Genomic DNA, 16,585 nt, shown 5'->3' on the forward strand with positions numbered 1-16,585 from the left:
GCTCCTGCCTCCTTGAGTCGGGGTTCCTGCTGGGCCTTCACCTCACTGAGTTTTCCGAAGTTGGGGTCAGAGGGAACAACACCCAAGCAAGGGCACCCTCCTGGCTAGTGCCTGAAGGAAAGGCCACATCATTGTACCCATTGACTCACTGAGGTGCAGGTGGCTTTATTGGGAAATAGGTGGGGTCACACAGACGCCTGGCCTGCAGCGCCTCTCACTGAGGGTTCGGGTTTGATCCCGGGCAGTGCCAAGCCTGTCCCACCCTGCATCTAGGCAGGAGGCCCCATCTGAGCAGGTACAGGCTCACCCAGGGGGCTATTGCTTTGGGGAAGGGTCCACTGGCCAGAGCTTCACGCGAACTTCACCAGGCGGCCCAGGGCCTCGGCAGCCTTTGCTCGCACTGCAGGGGCCGGGTCCTTCAGCAACAGCTGGAGAGCTGGGGGCAGAGGGCGTGACTGCCAGGAGGGTGCTGGGAGCTCCCCCCTATCCCACCACCCCTGCCTGGACACTGTGCCTGGGGGGCCATGACCTTGGCACACCCCTGGCTGCGCGTGGGCCACACTCTCCTAAGAGACAGGCCTCTGCTGGGAGGGCTCAGGAGCCGACGGAAAGATAGTTTTTCCTTTTTTAGTGTTTTTTAAGCTCTTTTGGAACAGTTAAGAAGTTTCCGTGAATTACTAGAGACGATGAGGTCACCAGTGACAGGGAAAGAAATCCAGGAAAATCACTTAGTCCCTGCGGGTGCCCACAGGGTCAGCAGGGCCCCAGCAGGTTGGGGGCCCTTGTTGGGGGGGGGCAGGGGGCTCACCCGCAAGGAGCTGTTCCAGGTCCACCTGGGGCCGATGTCTGATCTCCGCATGCAGTACCAGGAACCCTGCAGGGTGGAGGGTAGAGTGAGGGGTAGGAAGGTGGGATGGGGGCTTTGGGGGTGGGAACAGCGCTTACCCGTGAACATGGGGGCAGCAGCACGGATGTCCTCCCAGCCACTCTTAAAGTAGAATAGGCTGGTGCTCACCAGGCGACCCAGCAGGTCTGGGAAGTGCCGCATCTGTGGGCAGCTTGGGTCAGCTCAGCCCCTGCTGGCTCCCTTGCCCCCTGCTTGCCCCCTGCCCTCACCAGGTGCTTGCAGGTGGTATTGAGGAACTCGCCAAAGTGCAGGCCCCGGCCTTCCTGCAGGTAATTCTGGAAGGTGGCCGATAGCTCCTCACACTCCAGGTTGGGGCCACACATGCGCAGGGCAAACCTGCAGGCCTGCGGGGCACAGAGGTGAGGCCCGGCCCATGGAAGCTGCCCACCCCCATCCCTACCAGCTACTCACGCTGGCCACGGGGGCCTGAGGGTCCTGCAGGTGCAGCAGCAGGGGTGCCAGCCCGCTGACGACCTGCTCCAGGAAGACATCTTCACAGTCTCTGTGGCAGGCCTCGTTAAGGTGCCCGAAGAGGCAGATGGATGCTGTCCGGACCTCTATTTTCTCCTGAGGGGCAGGCATCACCACAGACTATAACCCACCCCACCTGCCTCATGCCATAGATGGTGACACTCAGGCTGGGAGGGGCCAGGGACTTGGCAGTGGTGGCAAAGGCTGGCAAGACAAACTCCTCAGGGTAGGGGTTGTTAGGACTTGGTGCTCAGGTCTGCTCTGAGAGGGCCTAGCAGCAGTGGGGAGTTGGCCAGGGCTGGCCTGGGTGCTGTGACAGCCCTGAGGCTGGCATTGGGTCTGGCTGGAGTCCCTCACCAGGGGTACAAACTGTTGTGGCTTTTTGTTCCTGCCCCCAGCCCAGCCTACACTGTCAAAGAAGGGCCGGACACGGATGGCAACGTGCAGCAACACCGAGTGCAGGTCCCAGGGTTCCACCAGGGGCAGCAGCCGCGAGAGGCCCACCATGGCTTCTAGGGCCACCAGGCCATGGGGGTCATCCCCGTCGTCCAGCCCACTGATCATGGCCGTCAGGAGCTGGGGGCCATGGGCCCGCACCTGGGAAGGCCACATTCAGCCTGGGCTCCAGAGGCACCAGCCCCACCCCACAGGCTCACCCCTCCCTAGGCAGCCATGGCCCGCAACCACGTCTGCCTGGGTCCCAGAAGGGCTGGTGGCCAGGCCCACCTTGTCAGGGGAGCCTGAGGCAAGATTGGCCAGGCCTCGGAGCACCAGCCGCCGCACACTGGCACATGAGTCCTTCTGGCGCGCTGCCAGGCCATCCAGCAGTGACTCCAGAAGCATCAGGTCATTGACTACGTTGCTGCTGAGCAGCTGGAAGCACATAACAAGGGCTCCCACTGACCTCAGAGGCTCACCCCACCCACCCAGCTCAGGCCCAGAATAGCACAAGGCTGCCCTTGCCTTGGGCCCAGCACTCAGCATCACCAGCCTTGAGGGCCAAGGCAACAAATGCTGAGGAACCTACCCCCATTGAGGGCCTAGTGCAGGCTGCAGACAGCCCAGGTTCTCCCCTCCCTGGTAGTAGTAGGGTGTCACCAGGCAGGGGAGGCTGGTGCACACCTGTGGGGGAGGATACCCCCACCCCTGCAATGGTGGCACAGAGGCATCTGCCAGCCAGGGCAGAGGGCTCATCCTCACACCCAACCTCCCTCCCAAAGCCCTACCTCAGCCAGAAAGGCTGTGGAGGTGACCCTCTGGATCTCGTATGCGCTGTTCTGTGTGCCAATGAGCGCCTTCATCACCAGGGGCAGCCGGGGGCCTGCATACTTGGCCATGGCCCTGGGGAAGGAGGGCACCAAGGTTACAGGGGCTTGAGCTGTCTACCAGGGGCACTTCAATGCCCACCCTGCACGGTCAGAGCCCAGGTAGCTTACCTGGGCTGCTGCTGTCTGTCCCAGGGGCTCGAGCAGCTCTGCCTCCTCCCACATGCCACTGCGGTCCCCTGCCTGACTTTGTTGGGTCCTGTGACCCCAGAGGTTCTCTGAATAGGATCCAGGCCCAGTGGGAGTCCACACAACACTAGCACTACTGTGGGCAGGGCCTGCTCACCTGGCCAACCTGGTGGTCCCCTCCTCATGCCCAGCCGAGGTCCTGAGCAGCTCCCAGCCACCCTCCAACTCCACGTCCTGCATCACATCCTCACTGCCGCCTCGGAGCAGCATGGCCCGCAGGGCGTCTGCTGCAGAGCTGTGGGATCATGAGTGGGCTCAGCGGCTAGATGCACACCTGGGTAGCTGGGGGGGGGGCTGGGTCTGTACTCCCATGTGCATGTGCACACATGGGGAAGACCCTGGGGAGTTGAGCCTGTCCCCATGGAGCCATCCTGCAGGGGCCCAAGACAAAAGGCCAGCTGTTGGCCTGGAGGCAGTGAGGGCTTGTCTGTGGCCACTCTGCCACCAGCCTCAGAGGTGCACACTGGCAGAGTGTCCAGGCTTCCTTTCTGGACACTCATGGCAAGTACATGTCCCAGCCTCCCTGAACACCTGGCCTGCTATGTGCAGGCCTAGAGCCAACCTGCCCCCACCATGGGCCTGAAGCTTCACCCAGGAGGCCCCAGAACCCTGAGGAGGGTAGGCAGGCCACACCCCTGGCCCACTCCCAGGTGGTGAATGAAGCCAGCAGGTGAGTGAGCAGAGAATGTCGTTGCTGAGAGCCTTAGTACCCACACCTTGGCTGACTCCACCTCTCCAAAGCCCTGCCAAGCAAGGACCTCACCCCCAGTCTCCCTTGCAGGAGGCCCAGGGGCTGGCAGAAATTGTTTGATGTCACAGCCTCCCCACAGCCCAGCTGGATTTGGTGTCCACCTGCTGTTCAGAGAATCCCTTCCCTGCCCAGGCAGTGGCACTGGGGCTGCAGGACCCAGCAGGCAATGTCTAGGGGGAAGGAGAGCATCACTCATTCCTGCATGGGTGCCAGGGCATGGCACCCCAGGGAGACTCTCAGATCAAGGCAGGACCCTCCCTTGCAGCCCTACTCCCCACACTGCCCTCCCTGCCTACTAGCCACTGCACACAGCAGGCCCTGACCCCAGGTGCTTCTGGCCCAAACTGGACACCCATGGAGCTGTGTGCCAGCCTGCTGTGAGGTGGCAACTGTGGCCATGGTGACTATGCCCACCCCCACCCACTGATCACCTATAGGCATCAGGCCCCACAGGCTCTTTGGACCACAAGAAGCCTTAACTGTGCTGCCTGGCTGTGTAGGGGGTGGCCGGCTGAGCACATGCTGGGCCCAGGAGGGAGTGCAAGTGGCCCCCACTGAGGCTGGGACAGGCCTTGCTGGTCTGCACACTGTGTGGCAACAGGATGTGGGGAGGAAGTTGTGCTGAGCACCAGCTTGTTTGGGATCCAGTGACTGTGGCTATGAAACTTCAGGTGGGGCCAACTCCTTGGGAGAAGGACTCGGGCAGGGCTGAGGGACTGAGGAGCCCAGGGGTGCCAGTAGTGGGGAGGCAGGTGTTGGTGGCTGGGCCAGATGCAGCCCCCTTACTCCCCAGGAAGAAAACACTAGAAGGCAGCTCTGATGTCCCAGGAGTTCTGCGGTTCTAATGGAGAACCTGGTCTTTGAGCTGGGTGCTGAAGGGCTTCTGGCCCTGGAGACGGAGCAGAAGAGCCACGCCAGCCACTGCAGTCACTGGGCAGGCATCCACAGTGCAGCACATGTAAGGAGGCCCTGGACACACACAGGGCTGGGTCAGCCTTGGGCTGAGTGAGGGGTTGGGGTGAGGGTTCTAGCTGGCGAGAGTGCAACTGCCAGCTAGCACCACACCCTGCTCTAGGCCTTGCGGTCATCTAGACCAGAGGCTGCACTCCAGGCCACAAATGGTGCGCTGGTTATAGGTCTAAGGGGCAGTGCGTGTTTGGCACAGGAACATGGTAATGACTGAGATGAAGAGTCTCTCCTGCTTGTCTGCCCAGAACGCTGAAGAGCATGGCATCAGCAGGGTCTTCCTTGCTGGTTGGAAGCACAACTTCCCACATCCTGTTGCCACACAGTGTGCAGACCAGCAAGGTCTGTCCCAGCCTCAGTGGGGGCCGCTTGCACTCCCTCCTGGGCCCTAGGCCCAGCATGTGCTCATGGTTGGTGGCCTCTGTCAGCCAGGCTTTGCAAACACCCCAGCCCCAGGGGTGTCCCAGACAGAGCTGGTCCCCAGTAGGCCAGGCCTAGAGCTGGTGGCCACACTGTCTCTGTTCACATTGTCCACTTGGTCTCCAAGGAATGCATAGGCCCTGGGCCTGGAGAGTCTGAGCTGGTATGAGAAACCTTGTGGTGGTGGTAGTGGTCCAGTGAAATGAGGTCACCCTACCATGTGGCCCCAGCCAAGGTGCACACCCAAACCCAGATGCCCATGTGGGTGAGGCATGGTGGTCCCTGGGGCTCCTATCATTCAGATTCATGGGGCTGGGGCATGGCCAGTTCTGTCTGGGATGTCAGCTTCCTCTGCTGGCAACATGGCCCAGGCACTGTGTGGATCACTGGGAGCCCCTACACCAGCTCAGGAATGGCCACAGAAACCAGGCTTGGCAGGCGGGCCAGGCACCTATGCCACTGAAGCTCGGGGCAGCAGACCCACCCGGCTTCTACCCTCACCCCTCAGCAAGCAGCTCTACCGTGCCCACCTGGGACTCCTGCCCTAGAGCCCAGGGCTCACTGGCAAAAACCACAAGACCCCAAACCCCAGTGAGAGTGGCAGGGGAAGGGCTGGGGAGCCGCCTGGGGAGGCCAGGAACATCTCAGCAACAACTATTATATTGGGTCACAAGCACACACCAAGGCCACTCTGCCAGGACAGTTTCAGGGGCAAAGCTGGTTCTTTTTCAGTTGGCCCAACCCACACTTCAAGGACTCCCCCATGGTTCTGCCTTCTGAGAGGAGACACTGCCTGTGGCCAGCACTACCACTCAACACCACAGCAGTCCCTCACCAGCTTGCCAGCAAGGGCAAGAAGAGAGAGAGACCTTCACTCCCAGCATGTCATTGGGAGTTGCCACTGACTGCCCAGCCCTGCACTGGGCAAGGCACCAGCCCCTGCAAGCAAACTCTCTCCTGGGCTCCCCCTACCAGCAGAGCTGCCACAGACCCTTCAGGTCCTGCTGGCGCCCTACCTCTTTGTCTCGTATATGCACGCACACTACATCAGCACACTTACAAACCAGCACGGGGGTGGAGGTGCGGACACTGTTACCTGCAGGGCTCGAGGTTCCTTGCAGCCTGGGCCAGGCTGGCGCCCCTCCTCTCCTTGGCCTGTAGGTTCCGGGGCAGCTGGACTCCCACAGTGCAGCTGACACGGAGCAGGAGCGCCACAAACAGCTGCGGGTAGAGCTCGAGCACCGCAGGCCCTGATGCCGGGGCGGACACAACCTCATGCAGCGCACAGGTGGCCTGAGGAGAAGCCACCATGGGTCTGTGCCTCACTTGGGCCCTATACCCCAGGACCAAACAAACCTGAGCCATCCCCCATGGACCCTGTGTGCACTAGGGGGTCTTGGGCTCTTGAGGCAGCGGGCAGGGAGAGAGGGGCAGTTCAGCCTTCATGGGACAGGCCTCAGACCATCTGTTCAGTTCAGAAGGGAGGAGGGGGAATTCTCACAGCTGGTTTACTGCTTGAAAGACTGCCAAGCTGCACTTATTTTTTTTTCCACAGGATAAAACGTGAAGCGATCTCCCTTGGGGGCCAACACCTGTGAGGCCTTTATGAGCCAGGGCTCAGTGCTCCAGCACCCGTGCCCCTGCACAGCAGCCAGGTGCCCATGGGGTGGCACCCAGGCCACTTTGTGGGGGGCTCCACCCTGGCACTCAGGCAGGTGGGAACAGGGATGATGTGTCAGGGTGTCCCCTGGGGCACCCACTCACCGAAAGGGGCAGCAGCGTGGCCACTCGGTCGGGGGCGCTGCCTAGAAGAAAGGCTCGGCTCTCCTTGAACGGGACATCTCTGCTCATCTTCTCCAGAAGCAGCCCCAGTACCTGGGTGGCAAGGCTGGACTCCACAGCCAGGGCCCGCCAGAGCATGCAGGTGTGGCTGCAGCGGGGCAGGAGGAGGGTCACCACAAGGCCACCACTGGCCACGGAATCACAAGCACCTGGGCCAGGCATCCCCACCCACTCCCCTCAGAGTGTGGACCTGGCCCCACAATGCCCAGACAAGCCTATCAGACTCGAGCATCCAGGTGGGAAACGGCCTCCTGACCTTGGGTCTGAACTCATCCTCTTGACCCCAGGGGTCTGTGTACAAAGCTGAGAAAAAATCTGGTCCCTAACACAGAGGGCCTTAGGCAGGGGTGGCAGGGGCAAACGCTAAGCTTCTCTAGAAGAAGCAGCACACAGTAGGAGAGAACCCGGTGCACATGGAAATGAGGCAACACAAGTGAGACCACCCACATGTCACCAATGGGGGACAATGGGAGGCAGCTATGCTCATGTGTTTACAGAACTAAATGACAAGCTTCAAAATATCTCCTGGGAACTTAAAATTCTAAGGATAGAGCAAATTTAAAAGAGAACCAATATAGCCCTTTTAGAAATGAGACACTAATGCACTCAGTGGACATATTTGGTGCTAGCCCGGATATGGCAGAAGAGAGAAACAGTGAATTGGAAGATAAATCAAAGAAGTTAACTCAGAACCCAGCACAGAGGAACAAAGTGGAAATTCATAAGACAGCATAAGAGATGTGCAGGATAGAATGAAAAGTTTAACTGTTCATTCAAGGGGTGTCCTAGAAGCACCAGAAAGAGAGATAATATCTGAAAAGGAAAAGCCTGAGAATTTTTCAGAATGGATGACAGGTACTAACCTACAGACTGAAACAGCCTAGCAGCTCCCTAGCAGAATAAATAAAAGGGAACCTCCACCTCCAATTAGCACAACACCAACACTGAAGAAATTCATGAAGACAATACCAGTTAGACTTGTGCCAACTTCTCAAGAGCTAGGGTGGAAACTAGAACACGTAATGTGTCGCTTCACACGCACTGAAGAAAATGCCTGTGAAACTAGAGTTGGAAACTCTGAGAAATGATATTCAAGAAGGATGGCCAAATGGACATGTCCAGTAAACAAAAGTGGACAGTTTGTCACTAACAAGCTCACCAAGGAAATTCTGGACACTGTGTTTCAGGTAGAAGCAAAGTGATGGAGGCTGAAATGCCAGGCCAAAGAGCAAAGGACTTGGCAGTAAATGTGGACAAACGCACACACTAGCTGGGATGCAAACACCAAGCGCTGGCAAGGACATGGAGGCAGCGCCAAGGCACTGAGGCCCCGCAGGCTTGGCCACCCTGGATGGCGGTTCAGTCACATGTGACAGCCAAGCCTGTCTGCACCCAGGGCAGAGCCACAGACTTCTGAAAAGGCCAACTGGTAAACAGTTGGGGCGTCACGGACCACGGAACCTCTGCTGCAACTAGTGCAGTCTGCAGCTGCAGCATGAGCGGCCAAAGGAGGGAGAGGGTGTGGCCGTTTCAATAAGATTTCATTTATGGACACTGAAATTTGAATTTCCTATCATTTTCTTTTTTCTTTTTTTCTTTTTTTTGAGACAGAGTCTCGCTTTGTTGCCCAAGCTAGAGTGAGCGCCATGGCGTCAGCCTAGCTCACAGCAACCTCAAACTCCTGGGCTCAAGCCATCCTTCTGCCTCAGCCTCCCGAGTAGTTGGGACTACAGGCATGCGCCACCATGCCTGGCTAATTTTTTCTCTATATATTAGTTGGCCAATTAATTTATTTCTATTTTTAGCAGAGACGGGATCTTGCTCTTGCTCAGGCTGGTTTCGAACTCTTGACCTCGAGCAATCCGCCCGTCTTGGCCTCCCAGAGTGCTAGGATTACAGGCATGACCCACCGCGCCCGGTCTTTCCTATCATTTTCACATGTCATGAAATATTGTTTGGTCATTTTCCAACCATTTATAAATACAAAACCTGCTCTCAGCCCATAGGGTGTACACAAACAGGGGACAGGCCAGGCATAGCCCATGACTGTGGTCTATCAACCCTTGACCTAAGCAATTCTGCATGTAACACAAAACAGATGAACACTCTAACCCACAAATGACACCACACAGGAACCATCAAAAGCAGCATTGTCCCAAACAGCCCCTAAACCACCCAAACCTCTATCACCTAGACTTGGATGAGTGAACTGTGCAGTACCCACACAGCTCCCCACAACGCTCGAAAGAATGCGCTGAGCCAGGAAGCCCCAAGAATTGACCTGACCCACATGCACAACACTTACGTTCAGGTGGAACCTATCTCCAGGGAGGGCAGGTGGCAGTGGAGACCTTTCTGGGGGTAAAGGTATGAGATGAGGGGCACACAGGGTCTGCCACGGGCAGGATCCCTCCTCTGCCTCGTGTGGAAAGTGCATGTGGACACACCACCATAGAAATGAAATAAAGACTGAACAAAGAGCAAAGTGGTCACGATTTACCTAAATACTGTCTGCATTACAGAGCAATAGTGATGGCTCCAGCATCAGATGCAGCTCCACATAAACCAAGGGTCCTTGTTACAGAAAATGCTCAGAGAAAAGAAACAGAATTTCCAAACTAATCAAATGGAAAAATGAAATGGTTAGAGAGACTGTCAATCTAAAAAAAAAGATAAGATTTTAAAACACAGAACAGGTGAGACAAAAAGAAGGCAAAAAATAAGAGTAGATTTAAACCCACGACATCAGTAACAAAACAGCAATTTACTGTTTAAAACGAACACATCCAAAATACGAAGACAAAGAGGACCGGGACAGCACAGCGGCAAATGCTGGAAGTGCAGCGGCATGGCCAGCAAGGCAAAGTGGCGCCCCAGATGACCACGGGCGTCCCCAGAGGAAGCAGGTGTTTTAACTTATGTGCACCTGACCATCAGTGCATAAAACAAGCCGACAGGAATGAAGGACCAGACACAACAAAAACTGCGATCTTCGAAGCAGCTGCAGCACCTGCCCAGTGGAGAGGGTCTCACTGCCTCACCCAGCATGGGGGCCTCCAGGAGGTCCCAGGCAGCCCAGCGCGCCTGGGACAGCAAGAAAGGCAAGACCAGCAGGCCTACATTCCAGACCTTAGTGATGACCCCGGTGTGGTGGTAGGTGGCAGACAGGCAGGACAGGGACGACCCTGCCGTTTGTTGGGAGCTGGAAAGATGCGCCCGTTTAAGTGAGGATGGGGGGATGCGCTGGCATAGGTGAGGATGGGGGTCCATGGGCACCCAGAGAGGGCTCAAAGTGGGTGCAGCCCTGGGGATCAGCTCACAGGTGGTGGACACCCGGTAGAGGAAAAGCCCTAGGAAAACTGGAATGGACACATCAAGGAGCATCCTCCAGTGCCCACGGAAACCTGGGGCTGACGGGAAATTGGCCAGGCAGCTTCAGGGCCACAGAGGACAGGGACAGTGAGCCCCCCCATGGAGGGCTGTGCAGAGCCCAGCCTGGCTGGGGGCACAGGGAAGGCCTCAGCAAGGACCCTGAGTTGCCTATGAGGCTGGAGCCTATCTCCATGGGTCTCAGAAGAAAGCTGGGCAGAGAGGCAGGTATAGGCCCGGGAGGGAGCACTGCTCCAGGTAGGAGGGACCCCAGGGCCTGGGCCGGTTACCTGTCAAAGGGCAGAGGGCTGCCCAGGAGGCTGGACACCACGGCTGCACAGTGCTGGGATGCCAGGAGGTACACACTGTGCTGGGTGGCTGGCAGGACGTGCTCCTGGGTCTCTTGCAGCTTGGAGCGCAGCACGCTCACGATCTCAGGCACCTGGGGATGGACAGGACATGGTGGTTAGGCCATGACTGGGGCTGGGTGTAGGCGCACATCTGCATGAGCTACAGTGGTTGGGGCTACATGGAAGGTACCCAGAGCTCCAGCTGCTGGTCTCGGGGGAAAGGCAGGGCCAGCTCCCAGAGGCGGAGCAGACCAGAGACCCAGGAGTCAGAGTGAGCCCCAGACTTCACAGGAAGTGATGAACACCACTGGGGGTGGTGGGCAGCTGATACAGAGTGGTGAAGGCAGGGACTGCTGGGCTGAGTTGGGGCCCCCAGAACCAATGGCCCCTTACACCCCCACAGCACAGCTGCTCAGTCCAGCCCAGGAGACCCCCCTCTGCCCACTGGAGGCAGGACCTACATGGGGGTCAGGCTGGCGGCTGAGGACAGAGGCTGGGGTTGGACTCAGAAAGGGAGGATGGGACATCCAGATGGCTGGTGCAAGTCTGTGAGTGTCTCACTGCTCTGGAAAACAGGTGACTGGAACATAGAGGAAGGGGGGCAGGAGGACCCGGGGACCTCCAGGCCCACCTCAAGCCCAGCTGTGGGCTCTGCAGTTCCTGACCAGCCTCCAGCTGGTCTAGCGCAGTATGTGAGGCTCTCGGGGCAGGGCCTAGTTGTGGGGGCCCCACCAGAAGGGGTGGCTGGTCTGAGAGTCTCCTCATAGCCTCAACTGTGGTGGCCCCACTGCCAGGATACACAACTGAAGCCACCAGGGTCTGGGGTGAAAATAGATGAAAGAAGCTGGAGGCCACGGGGTCACAGCTGGGAGGGTGTGTGGGAGGCCACCTGGTGGAGTTTGTATGATAGCACTCGCCTCACTGCTACCAACCTCAAGGAGTTGCCAACACAGACATCGATTTCCTTGGGAGGCCCTGGGTACAGGGAGCCGTCCCAGCTCAAGGTCATGTGCATCAGAGTTTGGACAGCCTGTGTGCCTTGGTCTTTATCTGCATGCCCACCTGCCCTCCTCGTCCTAGACCAGCCATGTCCCCGACAAGATGGCTGTCCAGGTCTGGGGAAGTGCATGCTACACATCAAATGGTACTCTGCATCCCTGACTTCCAGGACGTTCTGACTGCAAGGAGGTCAAGCAAAGACTTCTGAACAGGTGTTGTTCCTTAGCCCTTCAGGGTGGTCACTTGTGCAGAAAGGCCTCAGGGCATGCAGCCAGTGCCACTGCTGGCCTGTCCCACCTGTTCCCTGCTGATGTGGCCTCTCCATCCAGCGCAATGTGTGGGCCCCAGGGCTCAGCTAGGGGCAACTCGGTGATGCAGGAGCAACCACTTCAACCACCTTGGTAGTTATGGCTCCACTGGACTCTCCTGTCTCCCTTGCATTAATGTTGGCATTTTATTTTTTTATAGAAACCTATCAATTTCACAGATTTTCAAGTGTTTAGGAACACAGCTGCTCATGGATATGCTTCATTATTTTTTACATCTTCTGTGTGCATATTATTTTCCCTCTTTTACTTTGTATTTTGCTTTTATGGATGTCGGCTCTTTTCCTATGACTTGTCTCATCAGAGGTTTATTTTTCCATTTATTTCGGTGGGTTTATTTATCTTCTCTAATATTTTCTTCTGCATATTTACTTTTTCAACAACTAGAACCTACTGGTGAACATGAGTGCTCAAATCCATACTTTTCACAAAGTTTGAAATGGCATCTGGGTGCCTGGGTTTGGAGGGCCCTGGGGGTGGGGCTGGCGTCCACACTAACTTGGCTCGCAAAGCCCAGTTCGCAGCAGGCCCACACACTGGTCCTAGGAGGAGGGGCTGCAGTCCAGCTGCCTGTAGTGCCAGGCACACTGACCCCTGCGGGGACCTTTCCCTTTCTGTCATGCTGGGTCTGGGCCATGTGCTCAACATGGCTTTGCTGAGACATAATTCAGACACCACACAGTTCCTGTGCAACCGGTATTTCCATATCCCCCAAAAGAAACGCTGTCTCCACCAGAGGTCACTCCACACCTCCCACCCGATCCCCAGCTTCTGGTAACCTCTACGCTACTTTCTGTCTCTGTGGATTTACCTATTCTGGAAGTTTCACATAAATGGAATCGCACTATGACAGCTTTCTGTGTCTGGCTTCTGTCACTAGGCATGATGTTCTCAAGGTCCATGTGTGTTGTAGCAGGTGTCCGTGCTTTACTCCTACGGCTATACTCCACCCTACAGATGGACCATATTTTCTTTACTCACTCATAAACTGATGACATTTGGGCTGTTTTTCCTTTCTGGATAATACAAATTATGCCATGAATATTTGTGTACAGGCTTTGTGTGAACACATTTTCAGTTCTGTTAGGTGTATGTCTGGAGTAGAAGTATTGGGTCACATGGTAACTCAACTTTCTGAGGAGCTTCCAGACTGTCTCCACAGTGGTGGCCCCATTTTCTGCTCCTGCCTGCTTGTTTCAAATGGAGCCCCTTCTCCCTTGTTGTTTCCTTGGCCTCCCCTGCACATCCTCTTCAACCCACGGAGTCTCTCTCCCCCACCTGACGTTAGGGATCCACTGTTGTTCCTGTCTTGCCCTCTGTGCTCTGATGCATGATCATCTTGTGTTGGGGGAGGTCACATGCTGCCTGCTAAGGCCATATTTTCTTTTTTTGTTTTTACATATTACATAATTATTTATGTAAAACACTTTTTTTAAATTTTGGCATATTATGGGGGTACAGATTTTAAGGTTTCAATAAATGCCCTTTCCCCCCCTCCCCCCACAAGTCTGAGTCTCCAGCATGACCATCCCCTAGATGATGCACATCTCACTCATTATGTATGTATATACCCGCCCCCCTCCCCCTCCCACCTGCCCAATACCCTATTACTGTAGTTCCTATGTGTCCACTTAGGTGCTACTCAGTTAATACCAGTTTGCTGGTGAGTATATGTGGTGCTTGTTTTTCCATTCTTGGGATACTTCACTAAGTAGTATGGGTTCCAGCTCTAACCAGGAAAATATAAGATGTGCTATATCACCATTGTTTCTTAGAGCTGAATAGTACTCCGTGGTATACATATACCACATTTTATTAATCCATTCTTAGATTGATGGGCACTTGGGCTGTTTCCACAGCCTTGCAATTATGAATTGTGCTGCTATAAACATTCGAGTGCAGGTGTCTTTTTTGTAGAATGTCATTGGATCTTTTGGGTAGATGCCCAGCAATGGGATTGCTGGATCAAATGATAGATTCACTTGTATCGCTTTAAGGTATCTCCATATTGCTTTCCACAGAGGTTGAACTAGTTTGCAGTCCCACCAGCAGTGTAGGAGTGTTCCCCTCTCTCCGCATCCACACCAGCATCTATTGTTTGGAGACTTTTTGATAAAGGCCATTCTCACTGGAGTTAAGTGATACCTCATTGTGGTTTTGATTTGCATTTCCCTGATGATTAGAGATATTGAGCTTTTTTTCATATGTTTGTTGGCTATTCTTCTGTCTTCTTTAGAAAAGCTTCTGTTCAAGTCCTTTGTCCACTTTTTAATAGGGTTATTTGATTTTTTCTTGCTGATTTTCATGAGTTCTAAGTATATTCTAGTTATCAGCCCCTTATCAGATGGATAGAATGCAAAAATTTTCTCCCATTCTGTAGGCTGTCTGTTTATTTTCATGTCTGTTTCTTTGGCTGTGCAGAAGCTTTTTAGTTTGATCATGTCCCATTTATTTATTTTTGTTGCTGCTGTGATTGCCTTTGGGGACTTCTTCATAAACTCTTTGCCCAGGCCGATGTCTAGGAGAGTGTTTCCAACATTTTACCCTAGAATTCTAATAGTTTCATACCTTAGGTTTAAGTCTGTTATCCAGCGTGAGTTGATTTTTGTGAAAGATGAAAGATGTGGGTCCTGCTTTAGCCTTCTACAAGTGGCTATCCAGTTTTCCCAGCACCATTTATTGAAAAGGGATTCTTTTCCCCAGCATATGTTTTTGTCTGCTTTGTCAAAGATTAGATGGCTATATGAGAATGGTTTTATATCAGGATTCTCAGATCTGTTCCACTGGTCAATATTCCTATTTTTGTGTAAGGCCACATTTTCTGATTCAATGTCAGAGAAACTCAAAAGTCCAACAGCATCAGCCTGTTTTAACCCTTTGCACTCGCTTGCTGTTTTCTCATCATCCACTTGACATTATCCACACTCGACATCTGAGTACAAAGGGTTAAAGAGGTCCCCCGGCAGGGAAGAAAATGGGGGTTCACCATGACCCAAGTGGGTATATGACACTAGTGTACCAAGTTACAGGTGGGCTGAGGTGCTGTGTCATAGGCCTGCTCCTGGCTCAGCCTGGGCATCAACAACCCCACTCCCTGGCCTTGCTGTGGAGTGTCGTGTATGGGAATCTGAGCTGGGAAGGAAACAGCTCGGCAGCTCCACTGTGCAAAAAGCAGCACCCTCAGAACCCAATACCCAATTCAGTGTGCCAGGCCCACAGATGGGCCCTTGGGTTCATCAGAATGGGGGACCAAAACCCATAAAACTTCTAGAAGAAAACACAGAGCAAAAGCTTCGTTGACAGTGGATCTGGCAATGATTTCTTGGACATGACACCAAAAGCACAGGCAATGAATAAAAATAGGTCAGGCGCAGTGGTGTTGCCTGTGGTCCCAGCTACTTTGGAGGCTGAGGCAGAAGGATCGCTTGAGCCCAGGAGTTTGAGGCTGCAGTGAGCTGTGATTGCACCACTGCACTCTAGCTTGGGCAACAGCAAGACCCTGTCTCAAAAAAAAAAAAAAAAAGAGCAAAAAACAAAAAAGAATGAAAGGAAGGAAGGGAAGAGAAAATAGATGAATGAACAAATGAGACTATGTCAAACTTAAAAACTTTTGTGCATCAAAAACCAAATCAACAAGAGTGAAAAGGTAGCCTACAGAGTGGAGAACATGTCTACAGACCCCGCTTGCCCTCACCTTCTCTAGCAGTGCGCTGCCCCGCTCCTGCAACAGGCAGTTGACCATGACGGAGGCGGCCTGGGAGCAGTTCTTATCGGGGTCCCCCAGGCCCTCAAACATGGTCAGCAAGAGGCTGATGAGCTGGTCCGCCGGGAGGCGCTTGGCAATAACCTAGGCAAATGGTGGTGCCAGAAAATCAAAGAGGGTGGGGCCAGTACCCCCAAACACCACTATTTCCAGGGATCAAATTGCAGGGGTTCCAGCCCTTCTCACAGCTGGCCCTAGCCCTCCCCCCCACCCTGCACCTTCCATGAGCTCACAGTACAGTCATGGGCCCTGCGGAGGGGTTGGAGGGAGTCATTCACCAGAGCCTGCCAGGGCAGATAGGAGCCTGGGCGGGCTCCTGTAGGGGTCCCTAGGGTCACAGCTCCCTCCTAGAGGCTCCCCCTGGCAGTGTGGTCGCCCTGGAACTCTGCAGGGCAGTGGGGCAGCCCAGCCCACCTGAGCAGGCCTAGACCCTCAGCTCCCCTCCAGCTCAGCAGTGGACAGAAGCCCTCTCCTCTCCCTTAAGCATGAAGAGACTGGCCAGAAGTTACAGCCAATAAAGCAGCATGAAGGGTAAGGAAAAACACAAAACAATGCACCAAGAAGACAGGAAAGCATGAAAAGTGACTGAACATCCAAGAATTCTGACCCAAGACCAGGAAGCCTCTGCTCTACCTTAACTGGCCCAGGGCAGGGTCTTTGCTTCCTAGTCCCAGAGTCCCCAGCCCAGAAAGGGCCATGGGGACCCTTCCCTCCCCTCTTCTCTGCAGGAGACAAACCCTCTGGATCCTAGAAGGCCATTTCTAGGCACCACATCACAGAGCAGCCATGCCCCAGCTCCACATTGAGGAAGGAGCAGCTCTCTTGACCCCTTGGAGACCTGCTGGGCCTCTCGGTGTGGACATCAGCACCACAGGGCTGGAAGGCACACTGGACTCAGTGCCTCTCC

At 55.0% G+C, this 16,585-nt stretch overlaps 1 protein-coding gene across 5 annotated transcripts in view; it reads right to left on the reverse strand.

Annotated features, from left to right (window-relative positions):
• Window positions 1-147: 147 nt before the first annotated feature.
• MROH1 (maestro heat like repeat family member 1) overlaps window positions 148-16,585 on the reverse strand; it is a 67,222-nt gene continuing 50,784 nt past the window's right edge. For all 5 annotated transcript variants that reach the window (XM_076004925.1, XM_076004928.1, XM_076004926.1 and 2 more), the window contains 13 exons: window positions 15,610-15,762; window positions 10,531-10,682; window positions 6,794-6,959; window positions 6,126-6,322; window positions 2,990-3,127; window positions 2,605-2,719; window positions 2,105-2,251; window positions 1,787-1,975; window positions 1,319-1,474; window positions 1,117-1,251; window positions 946-1,048; window positions 809-874; window positions 148-436 (listed from right to left, as the gene is read on the reverse strand). In XM_076004925.1, the coding sequence (XP_075861040.1) occupies window positions 351-436; window positions 809-874; window positions 946-1,048; window positions 1,117-1,251; window positions 1,319-1,474; window positions 1,787-1,975; window positions 2,105-2,251; window positions 2,605-2,719; window positions 2,990-3,127; window positions 6,126-6,322; window positions 6,794-6,959; window positions 10,531-10,682; window positions 15,610-15,762 (1,803 nt within the window). In that variant the 3' untranslated portion in view covers window positions 148-350. The remainder of the gene's footprint in view (window positions 437-808; window positions 875-945; window positions 1,049-1,116; window positions 1,252-1,318; window positions 1,475-1,786; window positions 1,976-2,104; window positions 2,252-2,604; window positions 2,720-2,989; window positions 3,128-6,125; window positions 6,323-6,793; window positions 6,960-10,530; window positions 10,683-15,609; window positions 15,763-16,585) is intronic.

Source organism: Microcebus murinus, chromosome 7 (assembly GCF_040939455.1).
Source record: "Microcebus murinus isolate Inina chromosome 7, M.murinus_Inina_mat1.0, whole genome shotgun sequence".
In the NCBI taxonomy this organism is placed as follows: domain Eukaryota; kingdom Metazoa; phylum Chordata; class Mammalia; order Primates; family Cheirogaleidae; genus Microcebus; species Microcebus murinus.